Source organism: Alosa pseudoharengus, unplaced genomic scaffold (genome assembly GCF_046254945.1).
Source record: "Alosa pseudoharengus isolate Yale_2024_CS ecotype anadromous, Long Island Sound unplaced genomic scaffold, YU_APseudo_1.1 YU_APseudo_1.1_scf_8, whole genome shotgun sequence".
In the NCBI taxonomy this organism is placed as follows: domain Eukaryota; kingdom Metazoa; phylum Chordata; class Actinopteri; order Clupeiformes; family Clupeidae; genus Alosa; species Alosa pseudoharengus.
The window spans coordinates 30,355,757-30,377,108 of NW_027468870.1; the positions used below are offsets into that span (position 1 = coordinate 30,355,757).

The 21,352-nt window shown below is 40.2% G+C and overlaps 1 protein-coding gene and 1 long non-coding RNA gene across 2 annotated transcripts; both read right to left on the reverse strand.

Annotated features, from left to right (window-relative positions):
• Positions 1 to 7,992: 7,992 nt before the first annotated feature.
• LOC143112696 (complement C1q subcomponent subunit B-like) lies at positions 7,993 to 11,018 on the reverse strand. The gene is made up of 4 exons (XM_076274966.1): positions 10,865 to 11,018; positions 9,639 to 9,761; positions 8,846 to 8,974; positions 7,993 to 8,276 (listed from the first exon to the last, which is right to left on the reverse strand). The coding sequence occupies exons 1-4, from the start codon at positions 11,016 to 11,018 to the stop codon at positions 7,993 to 7,995; spliced, it is 690 nt and encodes a 229-aa protein (XP_076131081.1).
• Positions 11,019 to 12,705: 1,687 nt separating this feature from the next.
• Positions 12,706 to 21,177, reverse strand: LOC143111557 (uncharacterized). Its single transcript, XR_012984548.1, has 4 exons — positions 20,522 to 21,177; positions 19,533 to 19,692; positions 15,102 to 15,234; positions 12,706 to 14,780 (listed from the first exon to the last, which is right to left on the reverse strand). It is a non-coding gene; the product is annotated as an uncharacterized LOC143111557 (long non-coding RNA).
• Positions 21,178 to 21,352: the final 175 nt, after the last annotated feature.

The following is a 21,352-nucleotide window of genomic DNA, read 5'->3' on the forward strand; positions in this document are numbered from 1 at the left end:
TACCTGCATTTTCTTTCTTTAAATTCTCTACTGCAGTCTTCAGGGCTACCACCTGACTCTCCTGTTTCTGAACCAGTATCTCAGTTGAGTTTGATCTCATTTCCACAGCCTCCATATCCAATGCCAAGCCTGTAGTGAATAGGAAAACAGAATCCTGATATTCCAAAGGAAACATGACCTAAAAGACCACATAGTATATAATAGTATATAATCTGCATGTTGCTTCTTAAGAGACCCCTGCCATTCCCATGAATGAGATCCCTTTGGAGGGTTTTACGATCAATATCAGGGACGGAAAACAGAATGATTTTCATTTCGGTTTGTTCTGAGCAAAGCACATTCAACTAGATGTACCGCAGAGCGGTACAAAATATGACCGCCGCCCAGTCCAGCACATTTTTTCCACAAAAAGAAATCACGCTGAAAGTCCTATATGATTCTAACTGTCTCACTAAATTGCATTATCCACACTCAATTCTCACTGATATCTGCTAGACAACAAGTACCAAAACATGATTAGTTCATAGATTTCACATGTAAAATTCATTTTATACAACCCCACCTCCATCTTGCCTGTTCATAATTCTGAGAAATTCTTGAATTGTATGCATGTGTGCATGTACATGTTTATGTTATGTGTGTGTGTGTGTGTGTGTGTGTGTGTGTGTGTGTGTGCGTGCTTGTGTGTGTGCCTGCGTATGTGCCTGTGCATGCAAGCGTACATACAGTATGTCTACTGTGTGAGTATGTGTCATACGTATGATTACTGTGAATGTATGTGTGTGTGTATATCTGTTTGTGCACATGTGTGCACATGAAATGGGTTAACATGACCCCTGGAGGCAAACATACGGAAAAAAATGGTCATCCTAGTCCCTACAGTTTTCAAGATATTCACAGAGAACTGTGTCTGCCCTATCCTCCTTTCGGGGGGTCCAGTCCAGCGGGGGGGCTACAGATCAAAACGAAAAACGATGGTTCCATGCTATCTATGTGGGGTTACATGCCCACCAAGTTTTGTGTACCCCAGTCTTTCAGTGTCCCGGGAATCCTTGTTGGTGTACGTCACTAAATGTACACATACATTATTTTATTGTAAGGCCCCCCATGAACTAAAGTACACAAAACTTGGCATGCATTCGGAGGGTGTCATAATGATCCTACACTTTTAATTTCGTTCAGTTTTGACCTTGTCAGCCAGAGATATTGTGATGAAAACACCTAATGTTTTGCTTTTTAATTTTTAACTAGGTGGCGCTATACATGAAATAAGTGGTAATGGGATGGGTTGACATGCCCCCTTAAGACCAACATACATAAAAAAGGTGGACCTCCTAGGCCCTACGGTTCTCGAGATATTCACAGAAAACTGTCTCCGGCCACCTACAGGCCAGTTGGTGTATAGTAACATAAATTAATTTATTGTGTGGTCCCCCATGAACGGAATTCCACGAAACTTGGGGTGCATACAGAGGGTGTCATAATGATCCTACACTTCCAATTTCGTGCAGTTTTGACTATGTTAGGTCACAGATACCTGTGATTACAACACCTCATTTTTACTTTTTTGTGTTTAACTAGGTGGCGCTATACATGAAATGAGTGGTTATGGAATGGGTTGACATGGCCCCTTGAGATCAACATACAAAAGAAAATGGTCCTCCTAAACCCTACGGTTCTCGAGATATTCACAGAAAACTGTGTCTGCCCTACCCTCCTTTCGGGGGGTCCAGTCCAGCGGGGGGGCTACAGATCAAAACGAAAAACGATGGTTCAATGCTATCCATGTGGGGTTACATGCCCACCAAGTTTCGTGTACCCCGGTCTTTCAGTGTCCCGGGAATCATTGACGGAAATTTGGGCATGCGAAAAAGAAAAAAAAAAAAGAAAAAAAAAATCTGACTAAACCTATATGACCGCCGCTTCGCTGCGCTGCGGTCATAATAACAAGGCTAACTGTTAAAATCACTGTGCTTCAGGCATGGGGTGAAATTTGAAAGTAGGCAAGTAGGCCTATATAATATTAAATCTTAAAAAAATGTCTGAACTTCAGGCACAGAAAATGTCCTTGCTTTAAGCCCTGTAATAGCCTAACCTTAACCTATGAGTGGTGCTACCAACTGGATGACAGGCCTATAGATATTTTCCTAGTTTCTCTGGTAGCCTATGTTATATGTAATTTTCAGTTTCAGTAATTTTCATGTTTCAGTACTTTAAGGCTACATACTTTGAAAAGGCAGTTAGATAGTGTTGGATATGAAAATCTTTTTTATCAACTAGTAGTTCTAGCCTATTATAGAGGGGAGACACTGATTCATAACATCTGACTGAATTCACCATATAAGGGGTCTGGGGAATACTGTGTGGGCAGGTCACTTTCCAAGTCTATGGACTTTTGAATAATATTCAAATAAAGGTTAATCGGAACGATAGATACCGTTATTAACCGGTTATCTAAAATTGAAAATAACGTTTTCACTCCGGAACAGGTGAAATTGGTTTTGTTCCCGTTTCCAGTTACGTTCATCTGAAAACTGTGTTCTTTTCCGGTTATTGTTTTTCGTTCTTTGAACCATTTCTAATCCTTGATCAACATTAAACCTCACCATTCTGTTTACAATACAGATATACTGATTTCCAAGATGGTCCTTTTACCATTGCATATGAATTGACTATTTGTCAGAAATGACACTGTTTTACATCATTCTGTCTCTCTTGTGTGCGATTTACCAGCATTGTCTTTCCTTAATATAGCAATCTGAGAATCCATTTCCATCACTGCTGTCTGATGTTGTTTCACCTGACCCTCCACGGTGTTGGACTTGTTCTCCAGGGTCTCTAATGTGAATTCTTGGGCTGGAACAGTGACAGAATGGCAGAAATATTTATTCAAGCAAACCAATCATTACAGCCATGTGCCTGTGCTGTAACTTGTGACACCAATAAACTCTACCTTTCTGCTGTCTTTTAAGCTGTTCCACCTCATCTTCACTTCCTCTCAGTCGCATCTCCATGCCTTTCAGGCAGTTAGCTTGGGCTGCAAAGAAACACATTCATATTGTTCATGTGTTTTGTGAGTTGATGACTGTTTTGTTTACCGTTACTATTTTTTGGTTCATTATCAACATTACCTTCATACATTTTCTTCATCTCATTAAGGAGACGCTTGCTATCTTCCAGCCTGGTTTCCATGGCTGCAATTATATTACACTCAGTGATTAAAAGAAAACACCAGTGCTGTGATTGTATCACTTTTGACTTTTTTCAGCCTTCTTGAAATAGTGCTTGCATTCACATCAAAAGATCAAAAATGATGATCTGTTTTTTTCCCTGAGAAGATCGGAATCTCATCTCATTTGGCAAATAATGAGCTCCTTTCCATCCAGGTTTTGATAGCACAGGGCTGATAATGATCTTTATTCTGACAATAACCAATAGTTACTACAGCAGTAATTTATAGCAATTCATTCATAGTAATTCATCACCTATAATCCTATTTATTTTAGAAGACTGACAGTAGCTGTTAAAGGTCTGGTATCAGAATTAGTTTGGTCATCTTTTTTTACCTTAATATTTGTCCTTAACTGGGTAAAATACCAAGAAAACTTAAGTCTACAATATGTGTGAGTTCTAAAACAAATTAATTTTAGAGAATACCTTTATTTTCCTCCTGCAGACTGTCTACCTTTTTCTTGCCGGCCTGCAGCTGCATCTGCGCGACCTCCAGCTTCATGCCCAGCTGTGCGATGGTAGTCTGGTGCTGCTCTGACCTCCTCTCGCTGGTCTCCACTCTGGACTCCACTCCTCTCATGTCAGAGGTGACCGTGTTGAGATGCAGCGCTTGCTCGGCCGCCAGCTTCCGCTGATCTTCTGCCTGACGCTCGCCGGCCCTGAGCCGCGTCTCCAGACTGGTAACTTCGGACTGAGCGGCCGACAGGGCCATTGTGTGTTTTACTGCCACTTCGCCCAGTTTCTTCACCACAGCCTGCAGTTCCCTCAGCTCTCTCCCAACATCGCTCTGGCTGACATATTGCTCATCAAGGCTCCTATCTACAACCTCCACTTCTCCATTATGTTCTGCCCGGACGATATTCTTTCTGATACCATCAGTGTCTTTAAGTTCAGCCAGAGATGACGAGAAGAGCAGCAGGATCAGCACACATTCAACCCTCATACTGACATGAGATGGTTTCTGAAATGGCATAGGGGGCTACTTGTTCTACTTGATACATTCAATGTGGAGAATTTATTTTACCAGTCACATCTGGTCAAAAGAGTCAACAGTGAAAGATAAGGTGTTCAACTCATGTTGATATGCCCTTGACTGCAGCCATGGGAAGGATAAACATGGTTTACACCTTTTGGAATATCGAAGCAACTCTTTGATGCAGTTACGCTTATAGGCTATCAGTAGCCTACCCATAACCATCATCAGCATATTCTCTTGACATATACAATGAATCTGCCAGTTACCCACTGTGTTTTTTTCCCTTTTCAATGGGCCTAAATTTGTCAGATTTGACAAGACAGAAAATAGACAATAGACAAAAAAAAAATCAAGTGAGTACCAGTATATACCGGTTATGGACATATTCTGTAGAAGAATGTCAGTGAAGTTACTCCTCTCACCAGCCTTAACCCTTGCAAGGTGTTCATATTTTTGTTACACAGCCAGTGTTCCCGGGTGTCACCCACCACATTATTAGGCTATTAAATCAATACAGCCATAACAAATTATGTAAAAATAGGCCTACTTAAGAGATGTTTACTTTAGCTCAATTACCAATGATATAGACATCATTTATGGTTCATATTTGCATTTACCCCTGTGAGATCACATCATATGATCATTTTCGTTTTTGTGAGAAAACGAGGAAATTCTACGGAAACCTGGAGGGGTCATTGCAAATTATTTTTTGCTGTATATCCAGAAAAATTCGCAATCATTTTACTAAACTGTGCTCTCAATTTAGTAAATTGTGTGCACATTTTACTAAGCAGTGTGCTCATTTTACTAAAGTGTGCTCTCATTTAATTTTTTGTAAAATGAGCACACAATTTAGTAAAACGTGCGCACGATTTAGTAAAATGTGTGCACGATTTACTAAATTGAGCGCACAATATAATAAAATGAGACCTCAATTTAGTATAACGAGAGCGCTATGTAGTAAAGCGAGCACAATATATGAATTGTGCACACAATACAGTAAAATGAGATCAGAATTAAGTAAAATGAGCGCACAATTTACTAAAACAAAAACATGTACTACTGGGCTTGATCATTGTTGGTGCTTATCACCCGGAGAGAAGAAATACTGTTTTCTGATTGGTTGGCATATAGCATACTTTTATTTTAGCAAACATTGAAAACGGGTCCCACAGACCCTAACACCTTACAATAAACCTAAACCTTTTTAAAAAGCTGTTGGCCTTCACAAAATGGTCACACATGCTCATCAGTCATGGCCAATTAAACACTGGCACACCTGAATTGATCCTTACTGATTCCTCTGATTGATGGTAGCCTATTAAACGAGCAGCCCACCACGTGGTTTACAGAATGGGCGGGATGAGCATTCGTGTTAAGTTGATTCTGGTTGTAGCACTCTGTGCTGGAGGTCTAGTTATACACTGTGCTAATGGAGAGGTTTCATTTACAGAGCAATCTGAGGCGCGGTATGGAGTTACTAAGGTAGCCTTCACCCTTATGATAACCATGTGCTGATGTATGTGTTAAATGTCCTGATTGTGCGTAATTGAATGCAATAGCCTGTCCTTAAGCTTGCAGTTACTAAATCAAACTGGGTGTTTTATTCATGATGCAAGCTGCCACTAAATAATCCGACTACAGTTAGCCCTATGTCTCTTTAAAAGTAACGTTGGTTTAGGACGCTTTCAAGTGACCTAAGAAAAATACATCGTTAACGCAGCTGAGTTTGTTCCACAGGCGAGTTACTGTAATGTTACCGGAGTTTGGCGCAATGACTTGGGCTCGCTGCTCCAGCTGCACGCCGTGGGTTCCGTGATGAAAGGAGTTTATGTAACTGCTGTTGAGAGCTCCACTGGGGCGGCAGGATCCCATGGGCAAGCCGGCTTGACTGGTTTCGTCAGCGAGGGGGCGCAACCCACCGTCACATTCTCGGTGTTGTGGGAGAAGGGTGAGCAAGTTTGGTCAAGTGGTGAATTATTGCCGTGCAGTCACAAACTTAATGTATAATTAACCTGTGTCCCCCCCCCCCCCCCCTTGTTGTACCTTGCCAGGTCATTGCCATCATAGAATTTAGCTGATTCACAGTTTGAAGAAGACAAAAGCTCTCTACAAGAAAATGTGACTCGGTTTTGTTTGACAGGCTCCTGTACCTCGTGGGTGGGTCAGTGCTTCACTTTGCCGAATGGAGAGCGAGTGTTGAAGACTCACTGGATGTTACGCTCCGTTGCCAATAGCCCAAAAGAAAACTGGATGAGCACCAGGTATTATCCAGTCAGATAAAATGGAATTGTTTCCACCATCATTTTGTCGTTTAAAATGATTTAACGTTATACTTTTCTCGTGACTCTTATCCAGGTTTGGTGAAGACCATTTTACATTTGTTCATGTTGAAATTCAAAACTATTCATGAAAAATAAAGAGTAGTGTCAATCATTTAAATTAAGTCATTTGTGGCATCCTTAGTAATAAAGGTATTTCCCATAAGGGTAGGATGAGCCATCTTCCTACATTCTTACAAATCCAAGTCAGTAACTGGGCTTATATTTCCCTGTAGCCTTTGTTTAATTTTGCTGTTAATACACTACAGGCCATTGAAAATGAAACAAACAACTGAGCTATAGTTGCCTACCTCCAAGAATAGCCCTGGAGACCATTTCTTCCAGAGTGTGCTTGTAGATCACATTTTACACTCTGAAATGTATGTAGTCATAACCACAAGGCATAGCCTACCCCAGCAACATCTGATGGAATTTTGATTGTTTGCTGTGCTTCATTCCTCATCAATAACACATGTTCATAATATATATTATGACCTGAACGTGCTTTGTAAAAGACAATGTAAAGTGTGTGTGTGTGATGTAGGTAAGAACACACTAATGGCTCATCTTCTGTGCCCTGCCTTTTTTAAACACCAGAATAAAAAAATAAAAAATTGAATAACTTCCTGGTATGTCCTCACAATATGATGTGGTTTTATTACTGTCAACAGGTAGCCTAGAAATCTAGATGCCACCCTAGTGGCAGGAAATTACATTTGCTGCCAGGGCTAGTCTAGTAACTCTCCGTTGGCTTGTGAGCTCCAGAAATCGAAACTTAATCAGGCCATTGAAATCGTGTATAGAGTCGTTAGGTGGGCTTAACATAATGATTGATGGCAGAGTTGCAACGGTTTGGCTTGGATTCCCTGCTACTTGAAAACAAATAAGATGGATTTTGCTGCTGGCGAACAGTGTGACACGAGTTAAGCTTTTATTATGTTGGCAAACGTTTGAACTAGCCAACTAGCTCCACTGGTGGGAAACGCATGGAACTCATAGCGCTGCCGCTGTCCTATTGCGTGCAGAGGGAATTTGAAAGACAACTGATTATCCCGCCCCTTGGACTGAGCACTGCGAACGGTGAGTGCCCAGACCATACATTTTAATGTGGGTCTGGCTCGCCAGGCTAGTCAACAGGGACATAAGCGTGAAGACCGAATATGAGAAGAGGGTGAAGCGTGGTCAAACATCAAGGGTCTTTATTTTTACGTTATTCTTCAGCTTTCCGCTTCATGAATGACTTCAGTCCCTTAAATTTTACTTAACTTTTACTTAACTTTCACAGCCAATTCCTACCTGGGCCACAATTAAAGATCAAATAGCATGCTAAGCAGCACCCCCTGCTGAGTACATACACATGCACACAATACATCTTTGATATTCGGTCACAAATAAAAGATGATCTTATGTGCTTCCTCCTCCTCCTCCTCTCGTATGCCCCTGCCACTCAGCCGAGTGAGGCGTTTACATGGGGAAGAGCAGGAAGCCGCTGAAGGTGTTGTGGTTGTGCTCGTCATCAAAGAGCTGGTGGTTGGTCTGCAGGTGCAGGGAGACGGTGTCTCCCTCCTCCAGCTCCAGGTTGGCACCGCTAGAGAAGTGCTGCAGGCTGGAGATCTTGTCGTGCTGGAAGATGCTCAGCACCTGCTCCGAGTTCTTGTAGAGGACGGAGCCTCGGCTGTACTTGCCCTGGTCGCTGGCCACCGTGAACCGGAAGAAGTAGGTACCCTTCACTGGTGCAGTGAAGATACCTGTGAAGATGACCGAGATTATCACGTAAAATGAAGATAGATTGACTATACCACTATAAACTCGTTCCTTAACTGCCATTTCTTTCACCACCACCACTATTTGTGCCTCTGGTATGCAATAGTCATGTGATCTCAATTCATCACAATAGACCTCTGAAGTTGGCTTACAAAAAGCTGCCATCTTTGAGATCTGGTATCTTGCGATTTTTCCTGTGGGAAAATAACATGGGACATTTTTAATTATTGCACCTGTTAACTCTTGCGGGGATCGAAGAAGTCTGAAATGCAGATGTTTTGCTCAACACACTTTTGTCCTCTGGCTTCGAGTGGGTACTGTGATCTTCAGTACGTAAAGACAGCAATCTTAGGTTTTTGCCACCTATTTTTGCCATAGGTAGTTAGCTCCAATTAACACCAGGATCTCCATATATGGGGAAAGATGGCAGCTTTGGCCCCTTTTGTAGGCGAACTTCAGAGGTCTATAGAGGGTAGCTTATTTCTGGAGATATCCAGGATAAGCATGTAGTGTTGAGAGACCTGGCCTCTATAACAAATTGCACAAATTGTACCTGTTTCGGGGTTGTAGCCATTGCCAGTGTTTGCTATGACCTTCTTATGCACGAGTGTTGTCTCTGTTCTGAAGGGTCCCAGTCGTCCTGAAATACCCAAAGCCGCGGTGAAGGCCACCTTTGGTCTCCCTGCGGGCCAATGAATTACACCATCAGTTTTCCCACGTTAAAAGTTCAGGATCGAAGTGTATTATTTGTATTCCAGAAAGTATGATCTATCTCTGGTATATTATGTGAAGGGAACAATAACAGATTTTGATAAATTTCTGATTAAAAGATGAAGGATGCAATGATTACTGTGGGAGTTAAAAATGCCCACGGGCATACAGCAGCAAAGTAATTTGTTGGGAACAATGAGAAAGTGTTTCACAGTGTTTTGACTCATTTTTTTGTTTGTGTCTGCATCTCTGTTGCAATCATTTTTTTTTTTTTCATTTTTGGCTCATTTAGGAAAGTAAACAACTGTAACAAAAGCCTGAATCAAAGAAACAGGACACAAATATGCGTGAGATGTGTGAGAAATGCAATCATGTTCATTTGCCTTCAGATTTGCACCATTGTTGCAAAACTATGAACATGATTTTCTTCCCTCAAGAAGAATACCTGCTGCAACTTTCAAAGATTTTAGAGAATAAAAATAAAAGCTCTCTGCAAAAGCCTGAACCCTGAAATATTCTCTTCAGTGAAATGACATGGCTTGACAGGAACACGACCCAGTTATCTGTTAGGTATAAAGGTCTATGTCAGTGGTGTGGATGGATCCCCGGTAAATAGTGGTTTCATCGGTTCATACCAGTCTCTGTCTGGAGTCCCTCCACTTCAGCCTTCAGCTCCTCCACAACACTCTCTTGTATTTCAACCTTTGTCTCAGTGGAGCTGGACTTTGCCTCCAGAGCTTTCAGTTCCTGGCTCTGGGCTGGGTGAGAAAGAAAGAATGGCAGTGAAATAGGCTGTATGTGGGGGTATTTGATAGGGCTTTGAGGTCCCACCATTGTTATTCTCAGGGCTGAGGCTGAAAGCGTTACTCTGGACAGATCGGTTCAAGGTTCAAACACTCACCGCCACAGTTACAAAGAGAAAGAGCTTCTCTCTCAGTCATTTCTCTATGCTCAGCTTTCTAAGCCCTTTGTGTACTCCATGTGAATACTTATAAAACCCAATCAATTAGGATGAAAATAAAGTTGATAATTACTCAAGAGCTGCTTTTTCCAGGTGAATGACAGGCCATATATGTTGTTTTTTTAATAGGCTGTATTCCCTGCAAATAAGTTTCACCAATATTATACGAAGGCAATTATTACAATACCCGTGCCATGCTGCTGCAGCAGCTACAGTCTTATACACTGAAGGAAATAGGATGGAAAATGCAACCTATTAGGAGATGACTGACAGAGATGGTATTATCAGGCTCTGGTAGAACACAACAATCTGTTGATGCCAAGACATTTAAGATAATAGTATGTGTCATGCCAGATCAAGATGTGTTTCACGGGGGCTAAAGATGGTTCTCTTTCAACCCAGCCATCATCAGTCATTCAAATATCAGCCGGCTCCTTGACTAAGTAAAATTGACATTTGGGGGGCATAATGCATGCACACATGAGCAAACACAGGCCCTCCTCCCCATCCCAAACACAGGCATACAGGGAGACAGGCGGCCAGAATTAACATTTCATCTCATTTGAGAAATGATCACATTCATAAAAAGCTGCCTGCCAACTTTCCTGAATAGCAGACTGACACTTACACGCACACACACACACACACACATGCACACACACACACACACACACACACACACACACACAGTGGATGCGTAGAAACACACGCCCACACACATCCACCCACACGCACACGCTCACATTCCGTCTGCTACCATCTTTCCATCTCTCATCAATAAAGATGACCATCCATCCCAGACTTGCTCATGCATGTCCAATGTCAAGCCACTGCAGCCTTGAGCAGAGCCACAGAGGTCACGCATTAGCAGGGAGTAGTTTCGCAAGACTCTACACTAACTCTGAAGGCTTTTGTGTGCTTGTGTCTCATTCTCTTCCTTCAGAGTCACCATTGCTCCCCTCAGCTCCTGTTCATCTCCTTTTAGAGAGAAATAAGCTGTTAGATGCATTTTATATCCGCACTCGCAGTGATCACGACCATGCTTCTTGCCCATACGTTTTGCACAGTAAACCCAATTAGTAATAATAATCCACCATGTCATCATGTTATAGTGAATACATAAGCAAAACTGTTTTGAAATTTCATACCTCAGCATTACAGTTTTTCCTCGATTGTTTAAACGCTATCAGCCTTATGAAATAACAGCTGAAAACCATATCACCATTTACCAAAAGACAGACACATTTCCCTCAAACTATAAACAATTTTTTTTGTTTTCACACATGATTCTAATGTTTTGAAATTCCCACGTTTTAACTGTCTGCAATATTTTCTGTTTTAGAAAGTAAAGACATTCAGTCTAATTAATTAAGTCATCACATCTCAAATCCAATAGAGCATCACAGTCCCGCCCCTCCTCCGAGAGAGCTTAGTTTCCGGAAGTAAATTTCCCATTCATTTCTCCCGTTGACGTTTTGGAAAAATCCGTATCTAAAGAGTTTTAGAGCATGTCTTAGGCTAATCAGCTACGGCGTAACTCATAAGCATACAACATATCATTTCGAGTGAAAAAACGTCGAGAAAGTCCAAAAAAAGTCAAAGGTACAAGACTGTGTACATATTTTCATTTCTGAGCGAAGGCTACTCATCCCATAAACCACCGCGCCTCACTGAAAAATATATAAGCAGCACGAACCAGCGCGAAATCATTTCCAACCAGCGACAGCACGCGAACCCTTTCCTCCAAACAATGATTTTTATATAGTTAATAGCAGTTATTTCAGTAATCGTGTAAATAATAGTGTTTTGGTATTGAATGTTATATTTACCATCGTGTATTTTATATTGTGTGTGTGAAAGCGGTTAACGTTAGCAACATTGTGCAGTGCTTCATATCTGACTGCCATCCTGATGCATGGACCGCTGCATGGTCTGCTCTTGGACCACCATATTCAGTTTATTAACTTGCTGTGAATTATTACACAAAATGTTCATTAAATGTACGAAGAAGTATTTCTAGGTTAATGATTGATGATATGGCTCATACAGTATGAACCCAGTCAGCACACATACGTCTCCAAGACGTCTGGAAAAGATCTGAACAGCTTAATTACATCGCGTTCCATTTAGAACGTCTTAATTTGATCTTACAAACAGCGGCGGCATCTCACTGTCAATGTGTGTAATAGTTCTACATCTCCTGGAGATCTTAATGTCTTAAATATGATCGCGTTCCATTTAGAACGTCTTATTTTGATCTTACAAATGTCGGCGCTATTTCACCGTCAAGATGCATTTTAGTTCTACATCGGCTGGAAATCTGTATGTCTAAAATACGCTTTATTCCAGTATAGCCTACGTCATCTGCTAGGTGTAGAAATATTATGTGCTGGCTGATCACCATCTTACCTTCAAAAGGCTGTCATTTGACATCACAGCAGCACTTCGCACATAGCTAACGATTTGATGTAACACATCCTAGCAAGTCTGAATGGATATAAGCAAGCACACATCCTGAATGCTAAACCAGTTTAACATGGCAAATTCAATTGTGCAGGCTATAGCAAAGTATCCAGTGATTTTAATTCTTACAAAACAGCCATTATCACCATACAATCAATCTAAATTTCGAGTTTTAGAGGTTCCTACCATTTTGTATAGTTGCTTGTAAGTGTATGCAAGTAGCCTAAAGGTCATGGTTTTTCATAGATGCTTTTGACAATATTTACAGAGCAAACCAATAACTCACACATTTTATTATTTTACAGTTTTTACAAAAAAAACATTACTACACATTAATCAAACATTTGTTAAACACTGCTTGACACCTTATGGTATAGTATAAGTATACTCTTTTGATCCCGTGAGGGAAATTTGGTCTCTGCATTTATCCCAATCTGTGAATTAGTGAAACAGACACAGCACACAGTGTACACACAGTGAGGTGAAGCACACACTAATCCCGGCGCAGTGAGCTGCCTGCAACAGCGGCGCTCGGGGAGCAGTAAGGGGTTAGGTGCCTTGCTCAAACAACCCTCCGGTTACAGGTCCGAAGTGCTAACCAGTAGGCCATGGCTGCCCCACTGAGACATGCTGTAATTCCAAAACTAGCAATATGTTTTATATATATAAATATATTCATTTATGAAAACAAAATAATAGACAAATAAACAGACCATTTAAGCAAGCTCAACATTAATCTGGGGAGTTTCAGGACAAATTCTTACGAATTTGTAAAATGACAATGATTTTGATCAGCATGGCCATGTGAACATTCTCATAGCAGTAGTAAATGGGGGAGGGGGGGGGAAGAGATGTACATACATGATCAATGTATCTAACAAACACAATCAGTAAATCAATCTACAGTACAGTTGGTCGTCAAGCAATAATTGGTGGCTCGCATGGTAGCTTTGGCAAGATTTCGGCAAATTTGGTTTTACTCATTTTGAGTAGGCCTAAACCTGCCTAAACTGTTCGCCAAAGGCAATCACCTCTGGCCCCAGCTTGATAAAAACAAAAGTAGGCTCTGATTTAGCCTAGTCTACTGTATGACTTCAACAAGGTGATCTTAAGTTTCGTTCTGCTTACAGTATCTTACTGCGACTGCAACGCCTTTGAATGCAATCCGCTGCCCTGTTTACAAATGCTACAGCAGACTTAAACTGCCACCTTGTGGCGATAAGTTGTAATAATTTCACGCAGGTGCATGACTCACGGAAAGCACGAATGAAGTGGCCACTTCTAAATGGGACCCACTGTATGTGGTAACAGTCAATACATTTTTTGAAATGTGATTCATAAACATAGAATACTGCACTACAAAAACACAAACATCTAAATTATACTTCAGTAATGAAGGTGAAAGGAAGTTATTAAGCCTTAATGGTGCCTCCTAAAGAGGGCATTGTCAAACATGCTACTACTAATACTAAAAATACAGCATGAAGAAAGTCAAGGACATGCATGCCAGCTTCCGCTCATCCCAGTATTAAAGTAAATCTGGTCTTAAATGAAAATGTATTGGCTGTTTTATTTCTTTTTTGTGGGATGTCCAATTTATATGTAGAAATGCACATTTGCAAAGGTGACTTAGTATGTTGTCGTAAAAGTGTCTCTCCTTTTGATTTTGCACTGCCAAAGTGGCTCGTGAAAAAAATTGTGAGGATCACTGCTCTAGCCAGTGTTTTCTAAGCCTGGATGATTACCACACACAGCTCTTTTTAGGGCTGGTTAAGGCACTTTTCAGGTTTGTCCAGGCAACACAAACTCACATATAATGTTTCTGAGGATTGCCACTCATGTAGAGAACACAAATAGAGGACTGGCACTACACCATCTAGGTACCTACATGAAAGGGTGGATAGAGCACTACCACATTTAAGATTCATTATCTGATGGGCATAACAGAAAATTTGTATTCCAAGTATGCATCTTGGGGCCCTTCTACAGAGCACTTTCGAAAATATTTTTTCATGATTTATCCTTAAAAGCCTTATGGTGAGCTTACACCATACGATTTTCAAGCAATTGCAGTCGGCGACTACATTTCCAAAGACGAAATGAAATCATGGGAGTTTACATAACATCTTAACACCAGGACCAGTGTCCCCATGTTATTTTCAGAAGTCTATGGAGTGACCAGAGGTAAACCTCTAAAGGTGATTGTGTGCTCCTTTATGTGTGATGCTTCAGCTCTGCACCAATCAATGTTCTTGCTGTGAAGAGATGTCAGCTCTCCCAAGACGCACTCAACACCTCACAGTGGCACAGGTCTGCCAAGATCAGCACACTTGACTTCTAGCTCGAGTCCTTTCTGTATGGAGCATAAATAAAAAATAATGGAAAGTAAATATACATTTGGCCATCCTAACCACTAAAAAAAAAAAAATGACACATGGTATACCCCCCCCCCCCCCCCCAGTGATTAATATACAAGTGTGATTGGTTCAAAAAATAAAAAATTGGATCTACCTCATACGTGTTCAAATAACAATTTTAATGGTCATTCTGAATTACGTAGGACAATGGGAAATCCAGCCAAGCAGTGGAATAAGAAGTTTTAATCTAAAACGTGTTTAAGCTGCTGAAAGTGAACAAGGTATATGAAAGATGAGTATGAAAGCAAAATTCTTACAACAGGGTTGCGCTATTCAGTGGCAGCAACAGCTTCAAGTATCCTCTTCCCAGGTTGACCTCCAGTTGATCCTTGTTCCTCCTGAAGGTCAGGAGCACTTAACAGAGTAGTGTGGTGTGCATCACAAATACTCCTAAAAGGAATCATAAAAGATAATAATTTTAAGGATACAATTTCAAAAGCAGTGTTATGCATGAACCAATTTCATTTTCTATTAACCGTGAATTGAACTTAACACATTCCTAACATAATAACTTCATCTAGCTCAGATAGTTCAGACTCGGAATCAATTTAGGTCCAGCTTGGTAACACATGATTATTGTTTTAGTCGTGATTAAAATAGGTAACACAATATCCACAACAACTGGAGATGGTAGTGATGGAAAGCTGATTATTAAAGGACTTGTTAAAGGTTTAAGTTAGGGATGAATTGATTACTCGAGTAACTCAAAATAATTAAATTCTGTATTTTAAACACGAAAATACTTAAGTACTGCACTGTATTGTAGAATAACTGCACTGTGAAAACAGCAGTTTTTTGTAAATTAGGTTATTTGGTAGGAAAGGTAGATGCTGCAGATGCACAAATCTACATAAAATAAATGAAGTTACTTTTAAGTGACTAGGGCTAGTTTACAGCTTAACATTTATTGTGCATATTAATCAATTTGCACCTAAAGCAAAATATATTTTACCAATTAAATACATTAAATATTTTGTTACTCGATGAAATAATCACTAGAATAATAGATTCCAAAAAGACTCAGAGCTGTAGCCCTAGTTTATTTGAAGAGAGAAACCAGAAGCACTCACTGTCTTTCTTCATTTAAAAAATATGAACTGAACGAGTCAATTGAAAATAACTATGAAGGTTAATTTATGCATTTTCTAATCACATCACGACCTGAAGAGTGATTTCAAATGACATTCCCCGAACACAGGAGATGGACAAAGGAGATGCATGAAAAAGGCAAGTCATTTTCCTCACCTCTGGACGAAGATAGATATTTACTGAACAAATGGTTGTAATGCATTTGATGGTATTGCCTTCCATTGCTTAGGTGCTAGGTCAACCTAACCCACTAAGTTAGCAAAGGCAGAGGTGTAGCCCGTTACAATTCAGCGAAATGATGGGGGAATAAATTGAAGAGTTCAGTGCCATGCGAGCACTTCACTTATCAGATTTTTTAACAGAATACTGCACATCTAAAAGTCGCGTGCTTGCCAACCAGCCCCAACTACCAAAAAAATCTGCGCAGACGTTGGTGGTGATAACGACAAGAGACAATCTTTGTTGTATATAGAGATATATATAGTTAGCGTTTTAGATTAATTCAGATAATATTAGATAGCGTTAGATAGTTTAAGCCAATTTTTCCCTCCTTGAGCTGTTGAAAAGGTAAGTGTAATGATAGTGACTACAAAGTTAGTCACTTTAGTGTGCTAACGTTAACGCTAGCATGCTAACGTTATTAGCCAACGGCAACAGTGACGTTAACCTTTAGAACGCGAGCGCCTTTGATCTCCATTGATAATGTCAACAACTTCACCTGTCGTTAACGTTATCCAATAACACGACATGTAGATAAATGTCATGAATAACGTAAATGTTGTGCTTAAACTCATCTATACGAAAATAAATTTAAGTCATTAAAAGGGTCGATTTACTACGGGAAATCGACGGGTGGACATGTCGGTCCATTCTACATAATATTGTACCCAATACTGCAACTAATTTTTTTACATTACGCTTAGGAAACAATTCTGCTAACCTTGCTATGCCACGTGAAAATCCATCGACCACCAACAGCATCCACCAGCTGGCAAATCCGCGGCGCAGCAACTGAGCACTGTGTCGCCCTCCCTCCGTTTTAAAGGCATTAAACCGGAAGTGAATTACAGGCAGCCTCTAGCTTTTAACCAACCTGAGCGCAGTTCATTGATTACTTTGTTGGCATAGGCCTTATAAGAATGCATAGGCTTTTTTCGACGTGGAGGGACTAGGGCAATACCATTTTAATATATTACACAACACGTTATTTAATGTTAACACTTAAATTCATCCTAATTTCACTGTGTCAAATTAAATGTAATTGTCAATCGTTGCCACACTATGCCATTGAAACTAATTTTGTGTTTGTTTTTTTCCCTTCCATTTGCATGTATATGGGACACTGAAGACCATTTCAAGCTCACAGCAAAGGTATCAGCCTAATTTCTTTTTCAATAGTGGCCAATACACACAAAAATGGCCTCTTATTGGAGTAAAAGAAGGAGAGTCTTGTCAAACATCCCTTACTGGCACTGTCCTGATGGTAACACAGTTTCCAATCGAATACATGCATTGAATACATGTACTCTTTGGGTGTAACTCGGAAACTTATTGTGTTCTGGATGAAGGGAAAAAATCTGGCCACTAGACAGCCATCATATATATATATATATATATATATATATATATATATATATATATATATAGTAATAATTTCTGATAGGACGACAGGCATCACATGAGTGGGAATATCCGAGGACATTCCCTCCCGGCATCACTGTCAATGTAACTGCCATCTTCTGACTAAAAGAAAATCTCACTTTTCTGTATTACAGCACTGGATGCAAGACCCCCAGAACATCCCAACCGGCCACTTCCCAAATCGAAGCATGCGTAAGTCATAAGATGGAATAGATAGGAACTGGAACAGAAACACTGTATTGTAGACAATAAATTATACAACAGTTAGCTTTCCTCATATTACTCAATAATTTCTGATAGGACAACAGGCATCTTAGGACATTCCCGCTCGGTATCTCCGTTAATATCTCTGCAATTTAAAATTTGTGACTTATATTGATATTGTATGTCTTTCCTTCCATAACTAATCCACCAGCCACATACGGTCATAACACACAGGAGGAGTGGCAGACCAATACCCAAGGTGAGTTCATATGTAACTGAATCAAGTTTTTTGTGTAGTTCTCACGAAACATGTAAGGGATAACGACCGCCGAGGTGTCCTGTTCTACAGAAAGGAAACAAGCGGTTCCATTTAAAAAAAAGTTTGTTGTACAACTTTCTTTAGCCCTAACAGTGATAGCACGGACAGTTAGCTTGTTTACAGTTGATTCCATTGTTGTGAAAGCCTGCTTACAGGCTTAACTGTTGTCCTACTATGAATGTTATGGTTACCATTCATAAGCATTGATATGGAACGGTGATTAAACTTTTTTTTTTATCAGATCTACTTCAAAAAGAGTATTTCTTCTCTCCGGGTGATAAATGTAAATATCCGTCTTCTGACTAAAAGAAAACAAATGTTTAACTTTTTTTTAACTAATTTTCTGTGTAACAGCATTAGATGTCACACCCCCTGACCGTCCCAACTTGTCACTTCCACATCAAAGCATGCGTAAGTCATAAGAGAAACAAACCACATAGGAACTGGAATAGAAACACTGCATTGTTAAAGTATATCAATTATGCTAAGTGAGGGGGTTACAAAGATTAATGGTAGTGGTGGTAGTTAGAGTTGTCATATTGTAAAAAGACATTTACCTCCCTTTTGCTCTTCACAGCAACATATCAAGACCTCTACTCCAGAGGAGAATCCAGGCAACCAGCCTGTATAGTAAGTATATATACTCTTTTGATCCCGTGAGGGAAATTTGGTCTTTGCATTTATCCCAATCCGTGAATTAGTGAAACACACTCAGTGAGGTGAAGCACACACTAATCCCGGCGCAGTGAGCTGCCTGCAGCAACAGCGGCGCTCGGGGAGCAGTGAGGGGTTAGGTGCCTTTTCACTTCAGCCGTGCCTACTGGTCGGAGTTCGAACCGGCAACCCTCCTTTTTTTGAGCAGTACATTATTGAAATATCATTAAAAAAATAGGTAATTTTCGATACCTACGATCTACGATAACTTAGTAGATCAGCACAGCAAAATTGATGTTAACGTTTTTTCTGCATTACATTTTTCAAGAGTTTCCTCAGCCTGGCGAATGGGAACAGCCGTCAACTAACAATGGTAAGCCTGCACCAGTAAAACGACTCAAAAACTAGAACATAAAAACAAATGGTCAGCAATGTCTCTGCCTTGGATACATGCGATTGTGCCAATGTGTCTCGGCCGACCATTTGAGATCAGACCACCCAATACACATTCTAAAAATATGTAAACTGGCCCTTTTGTTGTGTTCTTTCAGCATGTGAAAATACACAGCAGGGGTGGCGGCGTAGCATGAACATGCCATGTACACGTAAGTGTTTGCTGTTATTGCCATTCGTCATTCAGTCTGGGAGCAGTGCGATTTGATTGCTTGACAATCACAAACTTTAAGTCATCTATAATATTTATTATTAACAATATATTTACAATATTATTAACTAGAATGTACTGTTGTTCTTAACCATGAATCTGTGTTTTAATACTCACATCTTGTTCATGCAGCCTTTGAAAGGGTGCTTCTACAAGCGGTCCTGAGAGATGGACCTCCAAATACGCCATCTCACAAACATGGTGGAGAGAGACTCCTTTTCACTTCCCCTTCAGACGATGGAGGACCTTGACAGGCTTGAGGACAACCTCCAAAACCCTGACAACAAAAAGATGGTAAGACTGAGTAGACTTGAATAATTAAGAAATTACACTTGATAATTAAAGGAGACATTACATTAGATATTCTAAATTATTCTGTCTATTTCAATACTTTATGTTCATATAATATTAGGCAACTAAAGTGTGTTAAGTCCTCAGAGTCCACAGAACGGTGTTCCTGTGTGTCTGAATGCATCTTTTGACTATATTTATTTATCTAGGGTAGCTACAACAATTGGCACTTTGTACACTCACTGCCCATACACTGAGCTACTTTCACACAGATTTCCAATGCCTATAGCTAGCCCACATACCATTTCACTCTTATGAAAATATATATTAAAATATTCAAGCCCATCTTATGTGGAGAGCTCAAATAGTAGAACAAGAACCAATATTTGAACATGTAAACGAAAAAAAATTATGACAATTCACATTGTGCTAGGTAGGCCTAGTTGCGAAATGTAGGCTATGCTAATTTAAGATTATGTTATTTAGGAAACACGCCAAACCAATTTACAAAACAATAAGCAAGTATCAAGAAACAAGTGGGAATATCAATTAATCAAGCATTGCAGTTGGTCTAACACACAAAATAATCAGTTTACAGTAAATCGCTGAGTTAAACATACAGTAAAGTGCACATGCAGGCAAGTACACGGCCACGTGGGCGATTGTAGCCTAAACGGCAGCTGTCTTTCAAATAATTATTAAATACATAAATGAGGCCTGTACATTTACACTCATCACACAATTTGATCCAAAGGCAAGTAACACTAGCTTACACTTACCCTAAAATAAGAGTAGCCTATTTTAACTTAACTTACCCAAGCTCTCGTCCACCAGACACTGTTGCTGTGTTGCTCCCATAGATTGTAAAAGGTTGCTCCTTAACTAACTTTGTCCAGTTGTGGAAATGACGAAATTGTTTGTTCTCACACCGATTCTGTTTCTCTCTCTTGTCCAGGCGCAGCTGTGAGAAATCCGATGCTCCAATCAACGGATGCGGAGGCAGAGAAGCACCTGCAGGGTTTTTTGAGATTGGCGCCTGGGCGCAAATCCCTCTAATATTTAATAAATATTTTATATGTTAAATAGCTCCCATTTGTCGTATTTCTTTATAGTAGCCTTAAAGATAATTAGGCTAGGCTAAATAAGGCGGCTGAATGTCGCCAAAGATTATGCAAGACGAAATTAGTATAACATCTTATATACAGCGGGTAAAGGAATAAAAATGATGTCTGCAAGACGTAAAAACGGCATATTTAATACCGTTATAAGATCTTTGTAAGACGTTAGGAAGATGGATGTCCTATTATGACGTATTCATGAGCATCTGGAATACGGCTGCTAAACGCTGTTTGAAGATCTTAACAAGACGTCTCAGATACGTCTGCCAGATGAGCAAACGCTCTCTAGAATACGTCTTACAGCTGTCCAGCAGACCTTTAGAACACATCTCCAAGACGTCTTGCAGACATTCTTTTGCTGACTGGGAAGGCTACAGTAGCCTAGCTAATGTTAACTAGCATTACCAACCTCCCTGCAAAACTCACCACACAACTTTGTAGGTTTGATAGGTCTTGTCCCTCATGCTGGCCCATACAAAACCCACAAGCTGACCCTCGACACACAACAGTCAATAATGTGACCCGATT